Source organism: Carcharodon carcharias, chromosome 31 (genome assembly GCF_017639515.1).
Source record: "Carcharodon carcharias isolate sCarCar2 chromosome 31, sCarCar2.pri, whole genome shotgun sequence".
In the NCBI taxonomy this organism is placed as follows: Eukaryota; Metazoa; Chordata; class Chondrichthyes; order Lamniformes; family Lamnidae; genus Carcharodon; species Carcharodon carcharias.
In genome coordinates, this window is record NC_054497.1 from 6427804 (window position 1) to 6446562 (window position 18759).

The following is an 18759-nucleotide window of genomic DNA, read 5'->3' on the forward strand; positions in this document are numbered from 1 at the left end:
GCCCCAGTGGTCATTTCTCCTGTCTAAGTCTAGATACTGAATGTGAGAAGACTATTGAACTCTTGAGGCATCACATTCAAGCTCCATCCTATCTTTGCCTGAAGTTTACCAGTGTACTTTTTAGCAGCGATAACTCAGGATCTGAAACCCAGGCTTTTGTCGTCTCTTTTTTAATCCAAGCCTGCCAAGGTCAACTGTAAGTAACATTCTCATTACTGACCCAAACAACAACTTAGCACATACAATGAATCAAACCTGGGAGCTATCAGTACCATTACATATGGGCTGAACCCCCATGGGGCTGAATGTTACGCTGATCAGGAGGGCACATACCTGATCAAATCGGGTGTGAAATCACATGCGATGACGTCAGGCGAGCGTCCTGAAGTCACTCCGTGCTCGCGCAATCAGTGAGCAAGTGCAACAGTCGGAAGTGTGCCTGCCGACAATTAAGAGGGCAATTAAGCCCGTTAACGGCGCAATTGTGTGTCATTTTACGTTGACCGTCCAACCTCATGGTTGGCGGACGGGTGAATCGGCCAGTCAGCCTTTAAATTTTTCAGCAAACCTCATCCAAGGACAGGATAAAATCTGTGGACAGTATTTTTATAATCTATATGTTCAGGTGCCTGATTGCGATGCTTTTCCTGATTTTAAAAAAACTTTATTTCCTGTGTTTCAGGTCTTCAGCTCCCTGAGGCAGCTCTCTGTCTTCAGGGAAATTTCTGTCCACGTTCGCCCGCACCCACAGTGGCATCATCACCTGCCCTCCTCCCGCCCCCACCCCGGCAGTGCTGGGCTTTTCAGCGCGTGCTTCACGCTGGCTGACCGTTAACTGGCCAGTCAGCATGAAATCGCGGTCGGGGTCCAATCGTGGTCAGCGGTCCATTTCCCAACTGCTCCCGGGCCCACTGATCGCGCTCGCCCGTCGAGCTGAAAATTCAGGCCATTGTATTTATGCATTAAAATAAGGCTGGTACACAGACAATTCTTCTAACCAGCAGAGAGCACACTGTGCAAAGTTAGCGTGCCAAGTTGAACTAGAGGTTTATAACTAGAGACAATGTACTGGGTGCATTGCCTAAGCTTCCATCAACAACATTCCATGTTTGATTGATCAATACATTGGAAAAAATAGCTGCTGGTTATCAACAAGGACTGAAGATTAGAAAGAGACTTATAGATATGGATGATCAAGTCCTCTACAGGATATTATGGTCCCTGTGCTTCTGGGATTATAGAAATGTCAACCATAAACTTTATCTCTAGGATGCCTTCAAGCTTAGTTTCTTCAGTCCGTCATTCAATTTGTTTTCCCCTCAGTAACTCTTAACTCTCCTTCACAACATTGTCACTACCCTGACAGAAGAAATTCCTTTGCATTTCAGTTTTAAATGAGTGTCCCCTTATTCTGTAACTATGTCTCCTAGTTCGAGATTCCTCCCACTAATGGAAACATCTTCTCAACATCTATCCTGTCAAGCCCCCTCAGAATCTTGTACATTTCAATAAGATGTTGCCGCTATCTCAATTTTACTTATTATACCAGTCAGTGCGTTTCTGAATGAACTTATCTTGCTTCTTCCAAGCCTGGACTTATACATCTGTTTCTATATTTCTCCTCACTGAATGCTACGTTGAGCCTTGTTTTTTTTTAAATGAAACTGAGAGTCATCGCATCATCCACTAGTCTTACTCAATCTACCCCAGGGCTCCAAAACTGTGGAACTCATCACATCTCACAGTCTCTCCTTTCTCTTACATTTTTCAGGCTTTCTATAAAAAGCAGTTACCTGCTAATTCTTCTAACAAGGTGAAAATGTCATCAGCTGTCCATTCCTTGGCATTTTCATGTAACAATCTAACCGCTGCTGCAATACCCTTAATACTGTCCTCGCTCGCAGGTAACTGGGTCATATGATGCCAGTGGATCTGACCTGAGAATGAAAGATACACAAACAACAACATCTTGCATTCATAAAGCACCTTTAAAATAGTTGACGTCATAAGACTCATCATTCAGGAAAAGAATGCTGAGTGTACTAGAGGATCACAATATATGTATGTGACACTGTAGCCCAACATGAATATGAACCTTCATGAGGGAAAAAAAAAACTCGAAAAGCATCATAGAATAGTACAGCATGTAGGACATGTGGTACATGAATTTGATGCCAAATCTTTCGAAGGCCAATCCAGTTAGTCCCACTCCTCTGCTCATTCCCCATATCCCTACAATTTTTTCTTCTCTCATTTATCCATTTCCCATTTGAAAACTATTATTGAATCTGTTTCCACCACTCTCAAAGGCAGTACACTCCAAATTCACACCACTCGTGTGAAAAAAGGTTTTCCCTCAAGCTACTTCTGGTTCTTGTACTGACACGTTAATTTACCCTATAAACCCTTCCCAATTGTAAGCTCCTCCTTCAAATATCCTCTCAGCCCTCCCTGTCCAAGAAGAACAACCCCTGCTCCTCCAATCTCACATAAGAAATAGGAGCAGGAGTAGGCCATTCAGCCCCTCAAGCCTGCCCCGCTATTCAATAAGATCATGGCTGATCTGCCCCAGGCCTCAACTCCTCTTTCATGCCAGCTCCTTGTAGCCCTCAACTCCCTGATATTTCAAAAATCTATCTACCTCCTCTTTAAATACTTCAGTGATCTAGCCTCCACAACTCTCTGGGGTAGAGAATTCCAGGCATTCACTACCCTGACAGAAGAAATTCCTTTGCATCTCAGTTTTAAATGAGTGTCCCCTTATCCTGTAACTATGTCTCCTAGTTCAAGATTCCCCCACGAGTGGAAACATCTTCTCAACATCTACCCTGTCAAGCACCCTCAGAATCTTGTACGTTTCAACAAGATCACCCCTCGTTCTTCTAAACTCTAATGAATAAAGGCCTAACCTGTTTAGCCATTCTTCATAAGTTAACCCCTCCATCCCAGGAATCAGCCTAGCCTCCAATGCCAGTATATCCTTTCTTAAATACGGGGACCAAAACTGTACACTGTACTCCAGTTGAGGCCTCACCAACACCGTGTACAGTTGTAACAAGACTCCCTATTTTTAAACTCCAACCCCATAGCAATACAGGTCAAAATTCCATTTGCCTTCTTAATTACTTGCTGCACCTGCATGCTAACTTTATGTGCAGAATTTTGCCCTTGATGGGCGGGCAGGCCCCACCGGCTTGGTGGTGGGCGGGCAGGCAGCCGATCGCCGCCGCCGAAACAGGCCCCACCGCCATTTTAAGAGAGTGGGCCAATTAAGGCCCGCCCAGTGAGCCACCCACAGGTAGCGCTATGCGCTTCCCGTGCAGGGGGGTGGTGGTGGGGGGGGTGGGTAATTCCCCAACTGCCAGAGTGCCCTCTTTCGCGCATATGCACGAAAGAGTGCACATTTCCCTGAGTCTAAGTGCTGCCTCAGGGAGCGCGCTGCAAGTTTTTGAAAGTTTAAAAGTAGAAAAATAAAAAAATTATTAACATGTCCCCCACATTTGACAATGTCACATGAGATGGGACATGTTAATAAATATCACAGAAACTTTATCAAAGTTTTTTAAAACCGACATGAAACCTCATCCCGCCAGTGAATGAGGTTTCATGTTTTCTCTATTTGCCGCTGGAGCTCCTGGCCTGTCCAACAGCCTTAAGGTTGGACGGGCAGGTCTTTAATTGATTTAACTTCCCTGTCAATGGCCTCAAGCGGCCATTGACAGGTCGGCGGGCGGACTGCTGATTTTGCTGTCCACCCACCTTCCTGAATACTTAAATGGGGCGAGATGACGTCGGGGATTCCCCCTCGACATCATCCCGCGTCATTTTCATGTTGGCGAGTGGGCCCCGCCCCTAGCTCGCCGATGGAAAAATTCTGCCCTATATGTTTCATGCACAAGGACACCCAGATCTCCCTTTGGGCTGCACTTTTTTGGAGTCTCTCTCTACTTAAATAATAGTCTGCCTTTTGCTTCTTCCTACCAAAGTGCATGACCTCACACTTTCCTACATTAAACTCCATCTGCCAAGTTTTTGCCCACTCAATCAACCTCTCTATATCCACTTGCAGATTCCTTATGTCCAACATGCCCTCCCACCTATTTCTGTGTCATCAGCAAATTTGGATACATTACACTCTGCCCCTTCCTCCAAATTATTATAGATAGTAAATAATTGAGGCCCTAGGACTGATCCTTGTGGCGCTCCATTAGTTACGTCTTTCCAACCTGAAAAAGACCCATTAATCCCGACTGTTTTCTGTTAACCAATCCTCAATCCATGCTAATACGTTACCCCCAAGACCGTGAGCTCCTATCTTGTGCCTTTTATGTGGCACCTTATCGAATGCCTTCTGGAAATCCAAATACACTACATCTACCAGTTCCTCTTTATCAACTCTGCTTGTTATCCCTCAAAGAACTCCAGCAAATTTGTCAAATGTGAATTCCCTTTCACAAAACCATGTTGTCTCTGTTTGATTGCATTAAGTTTTCTAAATGTCCTGTTATTTCTTCCTTAATAATGGATTTTAACACTTTCCCAACTACAGATGTTAGGCTGACTGGCCTATAGTTTCACGTTTTTTGTCTCCCTCCCTTCTTGAACATGGGCCTCACATGAGTAGTTTTCCAATCCACTGGGACCCTCCCAGAATCCAATGAGTTCTGGAATATCTCAACCAATGCCTCCAATATCTCTGCAGCCACTTCCTTTAAAACCCTTGGATGCAGGCCATCAGGTCCTGGTGACTTGTCTGCCTTTAGTCCCAGCAGTTTGTCAAATATTTTGTCCCTTGTGATAGAGACTGTTACAAGATCTTTCCTCCCATTAGCTCCCTGCTTATCTGATATCTTTGGGATGTTTATAGTGACTTCCACTGTAAAGACCGATGCAAAATATTGGTTTAAATTATCTGCCATTTCCCTGTTCCCCGTTATCAATTCTCCAGTCGCATCTTCCAAGGGTCCCACGTTCACTTTAGCCACCCTCTTTCTTTTTATATACACCATGTAATCCTAATCCCTGGAATCATTCTAGTAAATTTCTCTGCACCCTCTCTCCAAATCCTTCACATCCGCAACAATGCATGGTGCCCAGGACTGAATATAACACTCCAACTGGGGCCAAACCATTTGTTTACAAGTAAAAGTGCTGATTCTTACTGAGATAGTACCATGGGGTACTCACACAATATACTCACACTTATATCTCACACAATAGGCTATGAAATGGATGGGGGAATGCCCTATGGTGCTCATCACAATTGATTGACACACTTACTGAGGGGGTTCACACATGAAGAATGATCATTTGAGTGAGGTATTAGAAACTTGCCTGCACCCACAAAACTGCTTCAGCAAGAGTCAGGCACTTCAAAAAATGAGAGAAAACTAATTTTTCAAAAGTATATTAAATTGGATAAATGTTTTATGCCAATCCTTACCATCACTGAGGGACAGAGGCCCATAGAGTAAGTACAACAGTCTTGCTTGATTCACCATCGGCCATGGCTTCAGGATGCGAGTCAACCAGAAAGCTATATCGAACTGGTGCTCCCAGTGATCTAAGAGAACGCGCCGGTAGAACAGGCGGATCTGTAGCTCCAGCTTTCTAGTCGCACCTATTTCAAGCACAACACAAAAAGTTGTCGAAATTCTATAAATCCCAACACCAAGATGCATTATTTATGGGATTCAGATCACCAGAATAATCAGGCTGAATATCAGGCTGCGTGGATTTGTTGGGCTGGTGACGTAGACGGAAAGACACAGGAACAAGAAAATGGACAGGGGGCTTAAAAGTTAACACAAGGAGACTTGTATATCCTCTAAGTATAACTGATACAACTAGGAGTCTACAATATGTGTTAGTGAATAGAAAATTCTTACAATTTGCTCTGTAAAGCAACATGTAATCCCTCCTGCTCTCCTGATCTATCCCTCTTCTCCCCAACTCCTTATGATAAAGAAGGAAAACAGATAGTGAGACTAATAAATGTGGTGAAAATAATAACTGTGAATAGCAATGTTATCGGGTAGTCTGGGCTGATTTTCAAAGTGGGGTGGGAGCCCGATACCCAGATGAATTCCAGATTCCAACCCTGTTATGATTTCGTACAGACCGATAGCTTTTAAAAAGAAATTTGAACTTCCAGTTAATAGCTAAAAGGATGACAAAACAAGACTTCACATTTAAGACTTTTACTGAAACAAAAGTCTAAAATCAATATTGACTAAACATTATCTTTGTAGGCAACTAATGCGGTACTTTAAACCACAAAACAGATCATTCCCCTTTATCTTTTAGCACAATAGAAAACACACTTCACAAATACACTTTATATTGGCCTTTAAGTCGACATTCAATTCTCACGGAACCAGCTCAAGGTGATTCTTAGCTCCCAAGGGTTTACTTTTGTTCTTTTCCCTTCTCAGCCTGGAAACTTTTAATCTCAGAACTGTCTTTCACAGTGAGGTTCCCCCTCGCCAGAGATTCTCCCTCTAGCGCAAGCGAAGCAAGTCTTCCAGCCTTGTTTTAACTCCTCATGAATTCAGTCTTTACGATCTGAATGCGAGCCCCGACCTGGTGAACCATAGCTGCTCTCCCAAATCATGGCAAACTAACCTTGTCTTTACGTTTTCAGGGATATCTTAGGCCATTCCCCTCTCAAAGCTAAAGTGAATCACTTGGGCCTTGTATCCAAGTAGAAATACTGATTAACTATCCTTGAGATCCCAACTTGGAAGTATATATACCACTTACAGCACACTGTTTACAACATGATATTCTCAACACTTTTCTGGGGCATTGTAGTCTCACAATCACTCACTGTTAGCACACAGGTTGCTGCCATTGTTTCCAAGTGTAAGCACCTTGTATCTTCTTCCCAGTAAAATAATCTGGGCCTTTAATCTTTAACAGCCCCTCACCCAAGTCTGTTGTCAGGCAGACTACAGAACAGGTCACACGACTCTCTTCATTTTGCCCTAAATTAAAGGCACAGTCCCAAAACATTACATTCTTATAAACTTCATAATTGCAACAACCCCATTTCCCAGCAGCATAACTTTTGTATGCTATTTTTAAATTTGAATGGCCTAATTGGCCAAGAGGCGAGCCTAGCGCCCAAGCAGTGGCGTCAAGCACCCCCTGAAGGCTGGAGCTGCCAACCTGGGATCAGTGGCAAAGGAAGGTGGCAATCATTCTGGGGGCTACCAAAGAGAGCAGGCAGCTCCTTGGTGAGCCAGCAGAGTGGACAGCTCTGAAAGGAGCCATGAAAGGATCTAGCATTGGCATAAGTGGGTCTTGGGAAAAGCAGGTAAAAAATTAAGCCATGAAAACTTTAATTGGGCCAATGGTGAACCTGACAGCTGTGTACGAACATGGACCAGGCTGTTCAGGTTCGTGAAAATAAACGTTAAAACTTCAATTCTGCACCTAACAGGCCCCTTATCAAGCTCCTTATGGAGTGTAAGAGGCCCTTAATTTGCAACATCGGTTTCCTGTTCCCTGCCCACACCAGCCCTTTTAAATTGCATTAGGATCCCAAGAAGACGTCAGGAAAGTGATTTTCAGGTCCCGCCCAAACCAGGTCCCCCTTTGAAAATCTGGCCCTTTGTATGTATTATTGAGTAACAGCAATAGCTTTTTTTAAAGCAGATCTTACTTTCCATACAACACAGAATAATGTTTAAAGTGACACAGAAGCAGTGTTACAAGTATAAAAGGGGGTCTTTGTTATTTTAGACCGTTCCAATTTAGCTGTGCACTGCCTAATACTGGAACCCAAATTGCCCTTTTAAACGGTTTGAATTCGACAGAGATATAACCATCAGGCAAAGACTCAGACACCACATTAGTAAATAGTATCGAAGCTTATTGATTATAAGCAAATTTTAGTTGAATTTTTATCAACCAACAGGGGCAGAATATAAGTAAAGTACACCTATCAATGAAACTCTACCAACTCCATGGGTGATCAATCCAAGAGGACAACAACTTGAACTCCTCACGCCGACAGAGAAACAGTCACTGCCTCCGAGAAGCACTAACCTTCCTGGGAATTTTACTGGCAGGCAATCCGTTGCTGAACCAGTCCCAGTACTAACTACTCATCTGCCCTGAAGTTTACTGGAAACGACCTTCGCGCTGATAGGATACTCAACTATACCCAAAGATCTAAACTAGTTCTTCCACACTTGATGTACACAAAGATGGTTCCCGCAGCCCCTTTCATTACACTCAAAAGATGTTGTAAGCCTACCTTAGCCCAGTTGTTGAAAATGGCTAGTTGGTCTATAATTTGTCAATAATGTGCCAAGAGTTAACTCCATTGGTTCTAGCTAATTACGAACATTGTCTTAAACTTAAGACAATGTTTTCCTTTAAACTATGTCTCTTATCTTGATGTTTTCACAGGAGTCCCATTCATTAGGACAAATTCAACAATCAAGAACAATGTGTGGTCCTGATAAGCAGGGAGTCCAAGGCTTATCCCATTTCTTTCCCAGTTGTTACAGCACTTTAATTTTCTCAGAAGAAACGCTAATGGATAAATACAGAAATAACATAAAGTGACTTCTAATTAATCACTGGTTATTAATTACTTATCCTTCAAATGTAACTTAATTGAGGTACACTATTTGGTCAATCATCTGTTGCTAGTCAGTGGCTGCTTCATAATATTGTTGTAAAAGGTTAACAATATCAAAATGGCTTCTTATCTCAGTATTAGCACAAAATGGCGTTTTGACCTTGTTAGCTTGTTACAATGAATGTAACTTAAATTAACCTGAAAATGGTTAGGTTACACTAAACTCCAGTACCCAGACTTACTCACAGCAGACCAGAACATGATTCTAAAATGCCAAGCAAGAGCTGGGGGCCCTTGTTCCAGAGAAATCACTGGTAGACTTGTTTTAAATTGAAAATGGCGAGCAAAAGAATTTTAAAAAGTCATATCCAAATGCCTATCAGCATACAAAATAATGCTTTAAAATATAGGCACAAATTCTTTAGTCTTTTTGAGCTAATAGGTGATCACCTTACCTAGAACTTAACTAACTAAGCAAGTTTATGCTCTGTAATACTGCAAAATTTTGTTGCTGCTTAAAACCTCATCAACAAAAGCACAATAGTAGTGTTAGATTGCTCTACTGTGATTTGAGACAGAGGTAGGTTGAAGGTAGGCAACTGTGTTTCCTTACATAGTCAGTTGCTATTAGCAGGGATATGCTAGTGGCAAAGATGCAAAGCAAACACGAGGCACTTCCGCCAGAAGGAAATTGGGTGAGCTCCTGGCTGCTTCGTCCTCGTCTTTTAACAATCAGCTCAAGAGCAGCATCAGCAAAAGCCTGGAAGCAAGCTACCTGGCCATTTAAATGTCCTTAAATGGCAAGGAACAGTATGATGCACAGGAGATTCCAAAAATAGGGAGAACATTTTAAAACACATTTAAACTGCTATTTGTGTATGGGACATATAAAACACATGAGAGGTACTGTGTGGATAGAGAGCTTTGTTGTGTGCCAGAAATAAACTCCCTTCCCCTCTCCAGGCCAGATCAGTTTTTTTCTGATGGATACAATGATTTCACTCGCGAAAAATGGACTGTGCACGGTCCAGAAGATGAGATAAAGAAAAAAAAGGCTTGCATTTTATATTACACCTTTCACAACCTCAACACATCCCAAATGCTTAACAGCCAATGAAGTATCATTCAATCATAGGATGGTTACAGTACAGAAAAAGGTCGTTCAGCCCATCGTGTCCACACTGGATTTCCGCAAGAGCAACTCAGCTAGTCGCACTCTCCACCTTTTCCCCATTGCCCTGCAAGTTTTCTCTATTCAGACAATTATTCAATTCCCTTTTAAAAGCCACAATTGAATCTGCGTCCATCACACTCTCATGCAGTGCATTCTAGATTCTAACCGCTTGTTGCATAAACTTTATGAAGCATAGCCGCTATTGTAATTTAGGAAACATTGCAGCCAATTTGCACACAGCAAGCTCCCACTAACAATAATACAATAACAACCAGATAATCTGTTTTTAGGCAAAAACAGAAACAGAAATACCTGGAAAAACTCAGCAGGTCTGGCAGCATCGGCGGAGAAGAGTACAGTTAACGTTTCGAGTCCTCATGACCTTTCAACAGAATTAAGTAAAATTAGGAAAGGGGTGAAATATAAGCTGGTTTAAGGGGGGGTGCTTAAACCAGCTTATTTTTCACCCTTTTCCTAATTTTACTTAGTTCTGTTGAAAGGTCATGAGGACTCGAAACGTTAACTGTACTCTTCTCCACCGATGCTGCCAGACCTGCTGAGTTTTTCCAGGTATTTCTGTTTCTGTTTTTGTTTTGGATTTCCAGCATCCGCAGTTTTTTGTTTTTATATCTGTTTTTAAGCGTTGGTTGAGGGATAAATATTGACCAGAATACCAGGGAGAACTCCCCTTTTCTTTTGAAACAGTGCCATCAGATCTGTTATGTCCACCTGGTTGATGTTTGGAGAAAAACCTGACCTCCACTTTCAATGACATCCTACTGGTGTTCCATCAGCAGTGGAATGGAGATCAGAACTCACCATGTGAGAAATCACAGGAATGCAAACGTTAGTCCTATCGGTCCATTGCACAGCACATCAATGCTCTAAGGAACCCCACAGCTTAGGCTCTTCCATGCAGTTATATGATCAGGCTGATATGTTATTCCCTCGAAAAGGAGACAGCACAGAGACTTTAAGCTTTTATGTCACTTGACAACTAAATAACTTTACATAATATCGCAGCAGCCTCTGGTGGCAAAACTAAAGCACTGCATCTGACAAACTTATTTAAGGGTAAGTCTAGGTTTTCCAATCATTTATTTTATTGCTGATAACAACCTATTTATTTTCAAACCTTATGGAGCCATTTACTTTAATTCAGTTATCACAATCATAAAGCAATTGGAAAATTTACAGCTAAATATTATCAGTGTTTTACTACTGAAACTAGACCATGAATCCCATTTGACTCTACATCCCTCTTAAAAAGGAGTTAATCGTCAGGCTCTTTATTAAAAATCAAATAGTTACAAAAGGTTATGCATTGAACTTATCATCCTATTATTTTTGTATACACGCATATATTCTTTTCTTGAAGTGCATGCCTCTTGTTGGTGTCCAAGTGTCAATTTTGCCCAAGTGTCAATTCTTCACGTGTGAGCCTTGTATGTAAGTGTTGACAAGCTATTTTATCATATAGAAAAGCTCAAGTCACTGGAAAGCGATCAGCAGCAGGAACAATGGCAAATTTTCTTCCTCCGCAACCCAGGGCTGATAAGGTCAACTGCTGGCCCAGCTAGAGGCCAGTTCTTCAACTAAACAGCAGCGATCAAACCTGGGACTTTTTTGGTTTGTATGACTTAGAACCACACCAAGAGTGCATTTATCCACTGACTCATCAATGTCTGTACATATTATTTTTTGTTTAAACAGTGATTGGTTTTGATGACTTCGCTAGGGCTTCTGGCTGCAAAGAATTGCTGAGCCCTGCATTGCATGGGTGCTGAATTAACAGACAGAGCTGGAATGACATGTTCACTGAAGCAAATTGCTGTTAATGGTTGAATCTCTAATATTTTCTCTCAACTGTATAGCTCTGTCAGGCTTAGCAGTTTTTCTCAGGCATTTCCCTCTAACATAAATTGACCTAGCTTAGTTAAAATTACACCTCTATCAATTTACAGGTACACCATGTTTTGCAATATGTTTTTACTGATTGGCCTTGTCTGCTGCATTGTAATTTTGACCAATTTACCTGGTCTACTGCATACCACACTTTGCATTTTCCGTGGCAGATTTGCACTTTCATTCAGAAAATTAAACACACGGTGGCACTCCAGCTCATCCCAGCCTGCTATAAGAGTCTGCAGGAAGGCAGAAGAAAATATGTATTACAAAGCAAAACAAAATGTAAAGTTCTCTTTACTTTTCTTCATTAATTTACTTGATTGCTTTCTTTCCTTCAGAAATTCTCCCAATTTCACAATAGGAGGATTACTTCTCCACAAAAAGCCCCTATATAAACATCCAGGAGGATGAACAGGAGCTGGTAAATTAACTCTCCCTCCAATTTTCTCTTCTGCTCAAGTCATGCCTCACATGACTCCAATGGGTAAGAAGCAAAACAAAAACTGCCCCAATTCAACACTAAAGGGTAGCATAAAAGTTACGAAGGACGTAAAATGTTTGCAGGCGGGAAATGGAAAATAATGGCTCAGGTCTTCTGGTCTCCAGATGGTTATAACCCAGAGGTACCCTGGAAGATGCACTGGGGGAATCACGCGAAAGTCTCAATGCAAGAAACCTGCGGGAATTACCGGGGAAGTTTCAACTTCCGTTAGGCAATTCCCCCTCATCCGGAACCCTCTAAAGCTCTGATTTAAAGTTGGTGACTTTGGATAGTTCCAACCCAATTCCCCCACATCCCCAACTGGTTTCCCCCAACCCTCCCCGACAACCCACCATCCCCCAAGTACCTCTCACACTCCAGACCAATCCCCACGCTCGCTGACTATCCCCCCACGCTCCCAACCCCGCCACACCCCCAACCCCTCCTGACCAACCCTACCCCCTCACCTTACCTTACACACTTACATTCTCTGTAGTTTGTCAAAGTGGTTTTGTGACATTTAAACCTCCAGGTATACGCCAAATCGTGGCATAAAAGTGGTGCACGCTCCTGCACTACAAAGGAAGGACTCCAGGAGCAGGTACCCTCCACATTTCTCAGGACGCCCAGTTCAGAAGTCCGGATGAGAAATTTAGAGCTCCAGTGCAGGGTAAGTAAATAGGAGCGGAATGGCAAACTCAGTGAATGCCACTCCTCGGAAGATTCGACCCTATTAAATGGCACGGGGGGAGCTCAAGGCACATCACATGAGCATAGACTGTCTGTTGGAATGTGTTCCATTCATTAGCAGTAACACGCTATATGCCCTGATAGGCATAAAAATCAAATAAAAATAAAGTCATGAACAAATAGTATCCTTGTCATTTTTGAAGGACAATAGGCTATCTATTAGTGCATAATTTTAAAATGTTTCAGTGTGGATAAACCTGGGGCCTCATTATTATATCAGTTTGTTATGCTTCCAAAAATAAATAATTATAACATGAAAAAGCACAGTGCCCCATGAATACACAGCCATTCCAGCAGAATTCCCTGTAGCTAGTCCATCAGAACATTCAGAATCTAGAGCTGGACTTGGTTATGCTGTACTTTATCTGAGCATTCGGAGTTTCCAGGATGACCTTTAGAGCCTTTCTTGGTGAGGGCAGGCCCCCCACCACCCCCCCCTCCCCCAAGTATGACCCCAGCTTACTGAAACATATCATGACTGCGCAAACTTTGACAAAGATCCAAGGTGGGTACCTTTCAGCACTCACGTGGTGGTGCCCTGCTCTTCAGATTTTTTTTGGGCTGGGGCCAAGGGGAGTCAAGTGACACAGTGTGTTGGTGCTCCAGTTCCAACTCACTGTCACCTAGAGGCTTTGATCTTTTGCTCTGAGAATACCCAAGCTTACCTGAATAAAAGCAACACAGACAGGTCAAATGAAAAAGCAAGTTGCCTCCAGCCTACTGTGCAGCTGGAATGGTAGACATACTAGACTAGTAATTCAGAGACCTGGACTAATAGTTCAAAGATGCAAGTTCAAATCCCACCAGAGCGATTTGAGAATCTAAATTCAGTTTTAAAAAGCTGGTAAAGGTAAAAGTGACTATGGAGTGTCAGACTGTCAAAAAATGCAACTGGTTCGTTAATGCCCTAAAGGAAAGGAAACCTGCCTATCTAGCCTATATATAACTCCGGTTCCACATCAACATGGTTAACTTTTAACTGGCTCTGAAAGTGGCCTACCAACTCATTCAGTTGTATCAACCCCCTTACATCAGGGGTACAAGGATGCAGCTCATCACCATCCTCTCAGGGCACTAGGGGTGGCAATAATTGCCAATCTTTCCAATGCCATCCACATTCCAAGAATGAATGAGCTGTGTTGTGAGCTGCCACGAAGCATAGTCATCCCCAAAGTTATCCAAGGGTATGGCAAAAACATAGGCCAGAATTTTCTCGTCGGCGTCCCACCGCCGACATGTAAAATGACACGCGGTGACATTGGGCGAGCATCCCGACTTCACCGCACGCCATCACAATATTTCGGTTGGCAGGCATGCGATGATCTCCAATGAGCACCTGTCATTAATTAACGAGTCACTTAAGGCCCTTGAGGCAGCAATTGTCGGAGACTTTTCAGAGCCCATGCGATCTTCAGGTCGTGGCATGGGTGCAACAGGCAGGCCACGTTTGTATAAACCTCTTCCACGGGCAGGATAAGAGGGGTGAGTGGGGTGGTGAGTGTTATTTGTCAGGCATTTAATACTTAAAGTTACTGATACTTGCCTGTGTGAGCAGGAATACTGCAAAACTCTTCACAGCTGCTTGGACAGGAGCAACAGCCTTCAGGTCAGGACTCTGAGTCAACCTCATTTCTGGGGCCTTGCTGGTTTCAGCGAGCCTTCCCTTAGCCTGGCAATGGGAGTTGTGCTATCCAGTGGAGACACCTCCTCTGAGGAGGAAGGGGGGGCAGAAGCTGGAGAAGGCCAGGAGTCCACAGTCAGCCTCCAGGGGAGCCACCTTTGGGAGGAGAGGCACAGGAACAAGGGGCGCAGGGTCAACAGGAAGTCCAAGGCAGAAGGGGCTATAGAAGACGCCACTATCCTGCTGGCACGGTGTACAGGCGGCAAAGCAGCAACCTCACTATGTCTGAGGTGCAGTGCCAAAGGAGGCTCCATCTCTCAAGTCAGACAGTCACCTCCATCTGTCAGGTGATACGCCCTGAGATCTGCACCAACTGTGTGGGTGGGCACCCCATACCAGTGGCGCTGAAGGTCACGGCTGCCCTCAACTTCTATGCCTCTCTTTCCAGGGGTCGCTGAGTGATCTTTGCAGAGTTTCCCAATCAGCTGTCTACACTTGTGTCAAGCAGGTGACAGACACTCTGTTCAGTCGTGCACTGACTTTCATCCACTACCACTGGGATGAAGCCAGCCAGACAGAGGGAGCCAGAGGCTTTGCAGCAATTGCTGGCTACCCCCGCGTCCAAGGTGCAATCGACTGCACACATGTGGCCATCTATGCACCAGCGGGTGAGCCTGGTGCCTTCGTCAACAGGAAGGGATTCCACTCCTTGAACATGCAGATAGTGTGTGACCATAGGATGCAGATTCTACAAGTCTGTGCAAGGTACCCTGGCAGCTCCCATGAAGCTTACATCCTCAGACACTCCCAGGTGCCAAGGCTGTTCAGTGCTCCAGCCCAGCTGAATGGATGGTTGCTCGGTGACAAGGGCTATCCCCTCAAAAGGTGGCTCATGGTGCCCCTCCGCCATCCAAGAACAGAGGCTGAGCAGCAGTACAATAGGAGTCATGCCTCCTATTGCAAGGGTTATGGTAGAGAGAACCATCGGTCTTCTCAAGATGCACTTCCGATGCCTGGGCCGTTCAGGCATCTCCAATATCCCTCAAATTGTGGGTCATTGATAGTGGTTGCATGCTGTGCTCTCCACAATCTGGCGCTGGAAAGGGGCGACGCAGTGGAGGAAGAAGATGTAGACGCAGTTGCTCCTGCTGCACACGAGTCCAATAGTGAGTCTGAGGATAAGCATGCACAGGAGAACACTGAGGGGATAGACCCCGACCCAGGCATCCTCCAGGGAAGGAGGGACACCTGGGAGGCTTTATTCCAGCGAGCCTTCAGCTAACCCACCACAGATGGGCCTCCAACACATGCCAGGGCTCCAGGCTCCATACTCGATATCTGAGTGCAAAATCTGCCTGAGTAGGAACATTAACTAAGGGCCTTGTCAATAAAACTCAATGTCAAACAAGTCACTCATAACATCATGGGTTCCTGTCCACCTGCAGAAGTAAGGAATCACCCTGAGTCATGCTCACATATCAAAATTTAATGATTTAACAAAATGAAGCACAAAAAAAAATTACCACGGTGTTACGCATCACACCGAGTGATCATGAGCTAATAGCGGGGCAACATAATACCACCAGTGAGAAACCCGTGGTGTGCCTAAGGCGCCATAAGTTTACGTTTCCAGGTGCTACATCTAGGTGCTCCCCACTCACAGGCACTGGCATCTGAGACAACCTGCTCACTGTGCTGTTGAAGGGTCAGGAGGACTCGAAACGTCAACTCTTTTCTTCTCCGCCGATGCTGCCAGACCTGCTGAGTTTTTCCAGGTAATTCTGTTTTTGTTTTGGATTTCCAGCATCCGCAGTTTTTTGTTTTTATCTGCCCACTGTGCTGTCCTGATGGCCTCAATGACCTTCGCGAGCATCCTCTGGCCCGCGGAGCCTTTGATGGCCCCGCTTGGGAGGAAGCAGTCAGTTCCACAGCTGGCATCTCCCCAGTCACCGCAGCCTCTTGGATCCCACAGTCACTGACAGAGGGGCGGAAGAGCTGCTGCCCTCATCCGGAGCGCCTTGAGAGGAGTCCACAGAGACGACAGGCAGCTCCTGCGCTGATGTGAGGTCACATCGGACCTCCATGCTCACCGTTGATGGATGGGCACTGAGCTGGGATACTTCGTGCCCAAACCATCTCCCACACTGGCACTGACCAGCTGAGGTCAATGCTGCTGTGAGGGCTTGCAGGTCCGAGCGCAACCCCAGGAGGCCCTGATTGTTCTCCTGGAGGAGCCTCTCCATGGAGGAAGCTTGACGCTCGGCCATGAGGCTCATTGCATCGGTGATCCTCCAGCACGGTTACCATGCCACGCACTGCTTCATGTATCTCTGCCAGATCCTTCCAGCGTCTGCTGCCTCACGGACGACTCCAGATGCACACCATCAGCCCCCGACCAAGCAGCCCTCCAACAGCCAGGGCACTGGGCACTCTCTGTTTCCGCCCGCACCTCAAGTGAGTGTGAAGTGTCCTAACTGCTGTACACCGAGACACCAGCCGACGATCTAATTCCCACCAAGGTGCTTGTATCTGCGCTGGTGCCTGCCTGGCAGAGATGGTGTGACGCTCGGCCCTCAGGTGTGAGAGGTGGCCCCTCTGCCTCCTCCTCCCGGCCCTGCTCCGGTGATGCTGAAAGGAAGAACAAAGACATTTGATTAGTTAAAGTGGAGACATTGTCAATGTGCATGCCTGGCTGCCGGCTCATCCTTCCATAATCAATGGTCAACCCATGTTGCAAGTTTCAATTGCTGAGCATTCAGCAGTGCCGTGGCTGCTGGGGCACACGTGGTGACCTCAGTGCTTGGCAATCTTACCTCCCTGTGGCACTCCAGCCTCTCTGCCGCCGGTGAACCTGGGGGTATGGCACCTCTCCAGATCCATCGCCTCTTGCTCGTATCTGGTGACGATGGCCAACTGGGCCGGAGCTTCGCCAGTCCGCATCCTCTGCCAACATGGTACTCACCCTTCCCAAGCGCAGGAAGTAGTTAAATCGCATGCGACACTGGACTCATGTGCGTCGCTTCACATCATGGGAGCTGACAATCTCTGCCACCTCCTCCCAGGTACATTTGGTCAGGTGCGGGGACCTCTGCCTCCCAGCATTGTGTGCAGTGTTCTCCCAAAAAGGAGAGAAGAGCATTGATTAATCCACCCTGTACCTGGATTCCCATCGCATCCTTGCCACACCAATTAGAGTGGGACATTGCAGAACTCCAGTGCTTCGTCACCCCGAAGCTGCTGCACACTCACACCAAGAAGCCAGGGCTGACCCCACCTTGCCCATATTCTGTCTCCATCATATTTGGCACCATATGGTCTAACATTGCAAAGCAAAGAGGCACAAGCACATGGAACGCCAAGGGCACTCGATGGATTGGTGCCCCGCCACCTGGAAGCTCCACTTCCAGCATGTCAGCACCCTGACTTCAACATGTTTTGCAGTTCCACCACTGTGCCTAGGTGCAGAGCCTTGAGGTTGCCCCCAAAACTGTACCCTGGGTGTCAGCGTCACATGTGCTGTGGGTGCAGAACCCATTCTCAGCACTACCCTCTCAGGGTAAACTAGGCATGGGCAATATCTGCTGGCCCATCTAGTGAGGGAAACATGCTGTGAATGATTCAATGCTGTAACTGCACTCAGAGTTGTGGGGTTGGGGGGGAGCCTGGGGGGAGAGCCTACCTGCTGTGTCAAGTGACCTCTGCCAACATGGTACTCATCCTTCCCGAGCGCAAGAGGTCACTTGCGGCACTGGGCCCTCATGCGTTGCACCACGTCATGGGAGCTGACTATCTCTGCCACCTCCTCCCAGCACGTTTGGTCAGGTGGGGGGGCCTCTGCCTCCAATTCCTCGGAACGAGGATCTCCCGCCATGCTGCCAGGAGGGCTGCTAGGCACTCGTCAGAAAACCAAGGGGGAAACTGCCCCGCTGCTCTACCTTCCAGCCTGGCCTGCTCTCCAGCAGCGCTCTGGGGAGCTCTTCTACTGGCCATGATGAACAGCCTTTGCAAGGCTGCCAGCGCTGTATTTGAACAGGCCACCGGGTCACCATTGGACCCGGCAGTCATTGTACTCCCGGCACCGCCCACCCATTCCCGCTATCCTCAGGAGCCGTGCTTCATGCTGGGCGGGCCTTAATTGGCCTGCCACGTAAAATGGCGTTGCAGAGCCGAGCGTGGGCAGCGATTGGCTCCGCACCCGAATCCCAAATGGCTTGCCCAACAGGGAGAAAATT

The 18759-nt window shown here is 45.7% G+C and overlaps 1 protein-coding gene across 1 annotated transcript in view; it reads right to left on the bottom strand.

Moving 5' to 3' along the window:
• Positions 1–18759, bottom strand: part of LOC121271494 (F-box only protein 47-like) — a 42931-nt gene that overhangs the window by 14519 nt on the left and 9653 nt on the right. The window contains exons 5-8 of the mRNA XM_041177477.1: positions 11803–11911; positions 5444–5620; positions 2642–2644; positions 1794–1937 (exon numbers count right to left, since the gene is read on the bottom strand). Of these exons, the coding sequence (XP_041033411.1) occupies positions 1794–1937; positions 2642–2644; positions 5444–5620; positions 11803–11911 (433 nt within the window). The remainder of the gene's footprint in view (positions 1–1793; positions 1938–2641; positions 2645–5443; positions 5621–11802; positions 11912–18759) is intronic.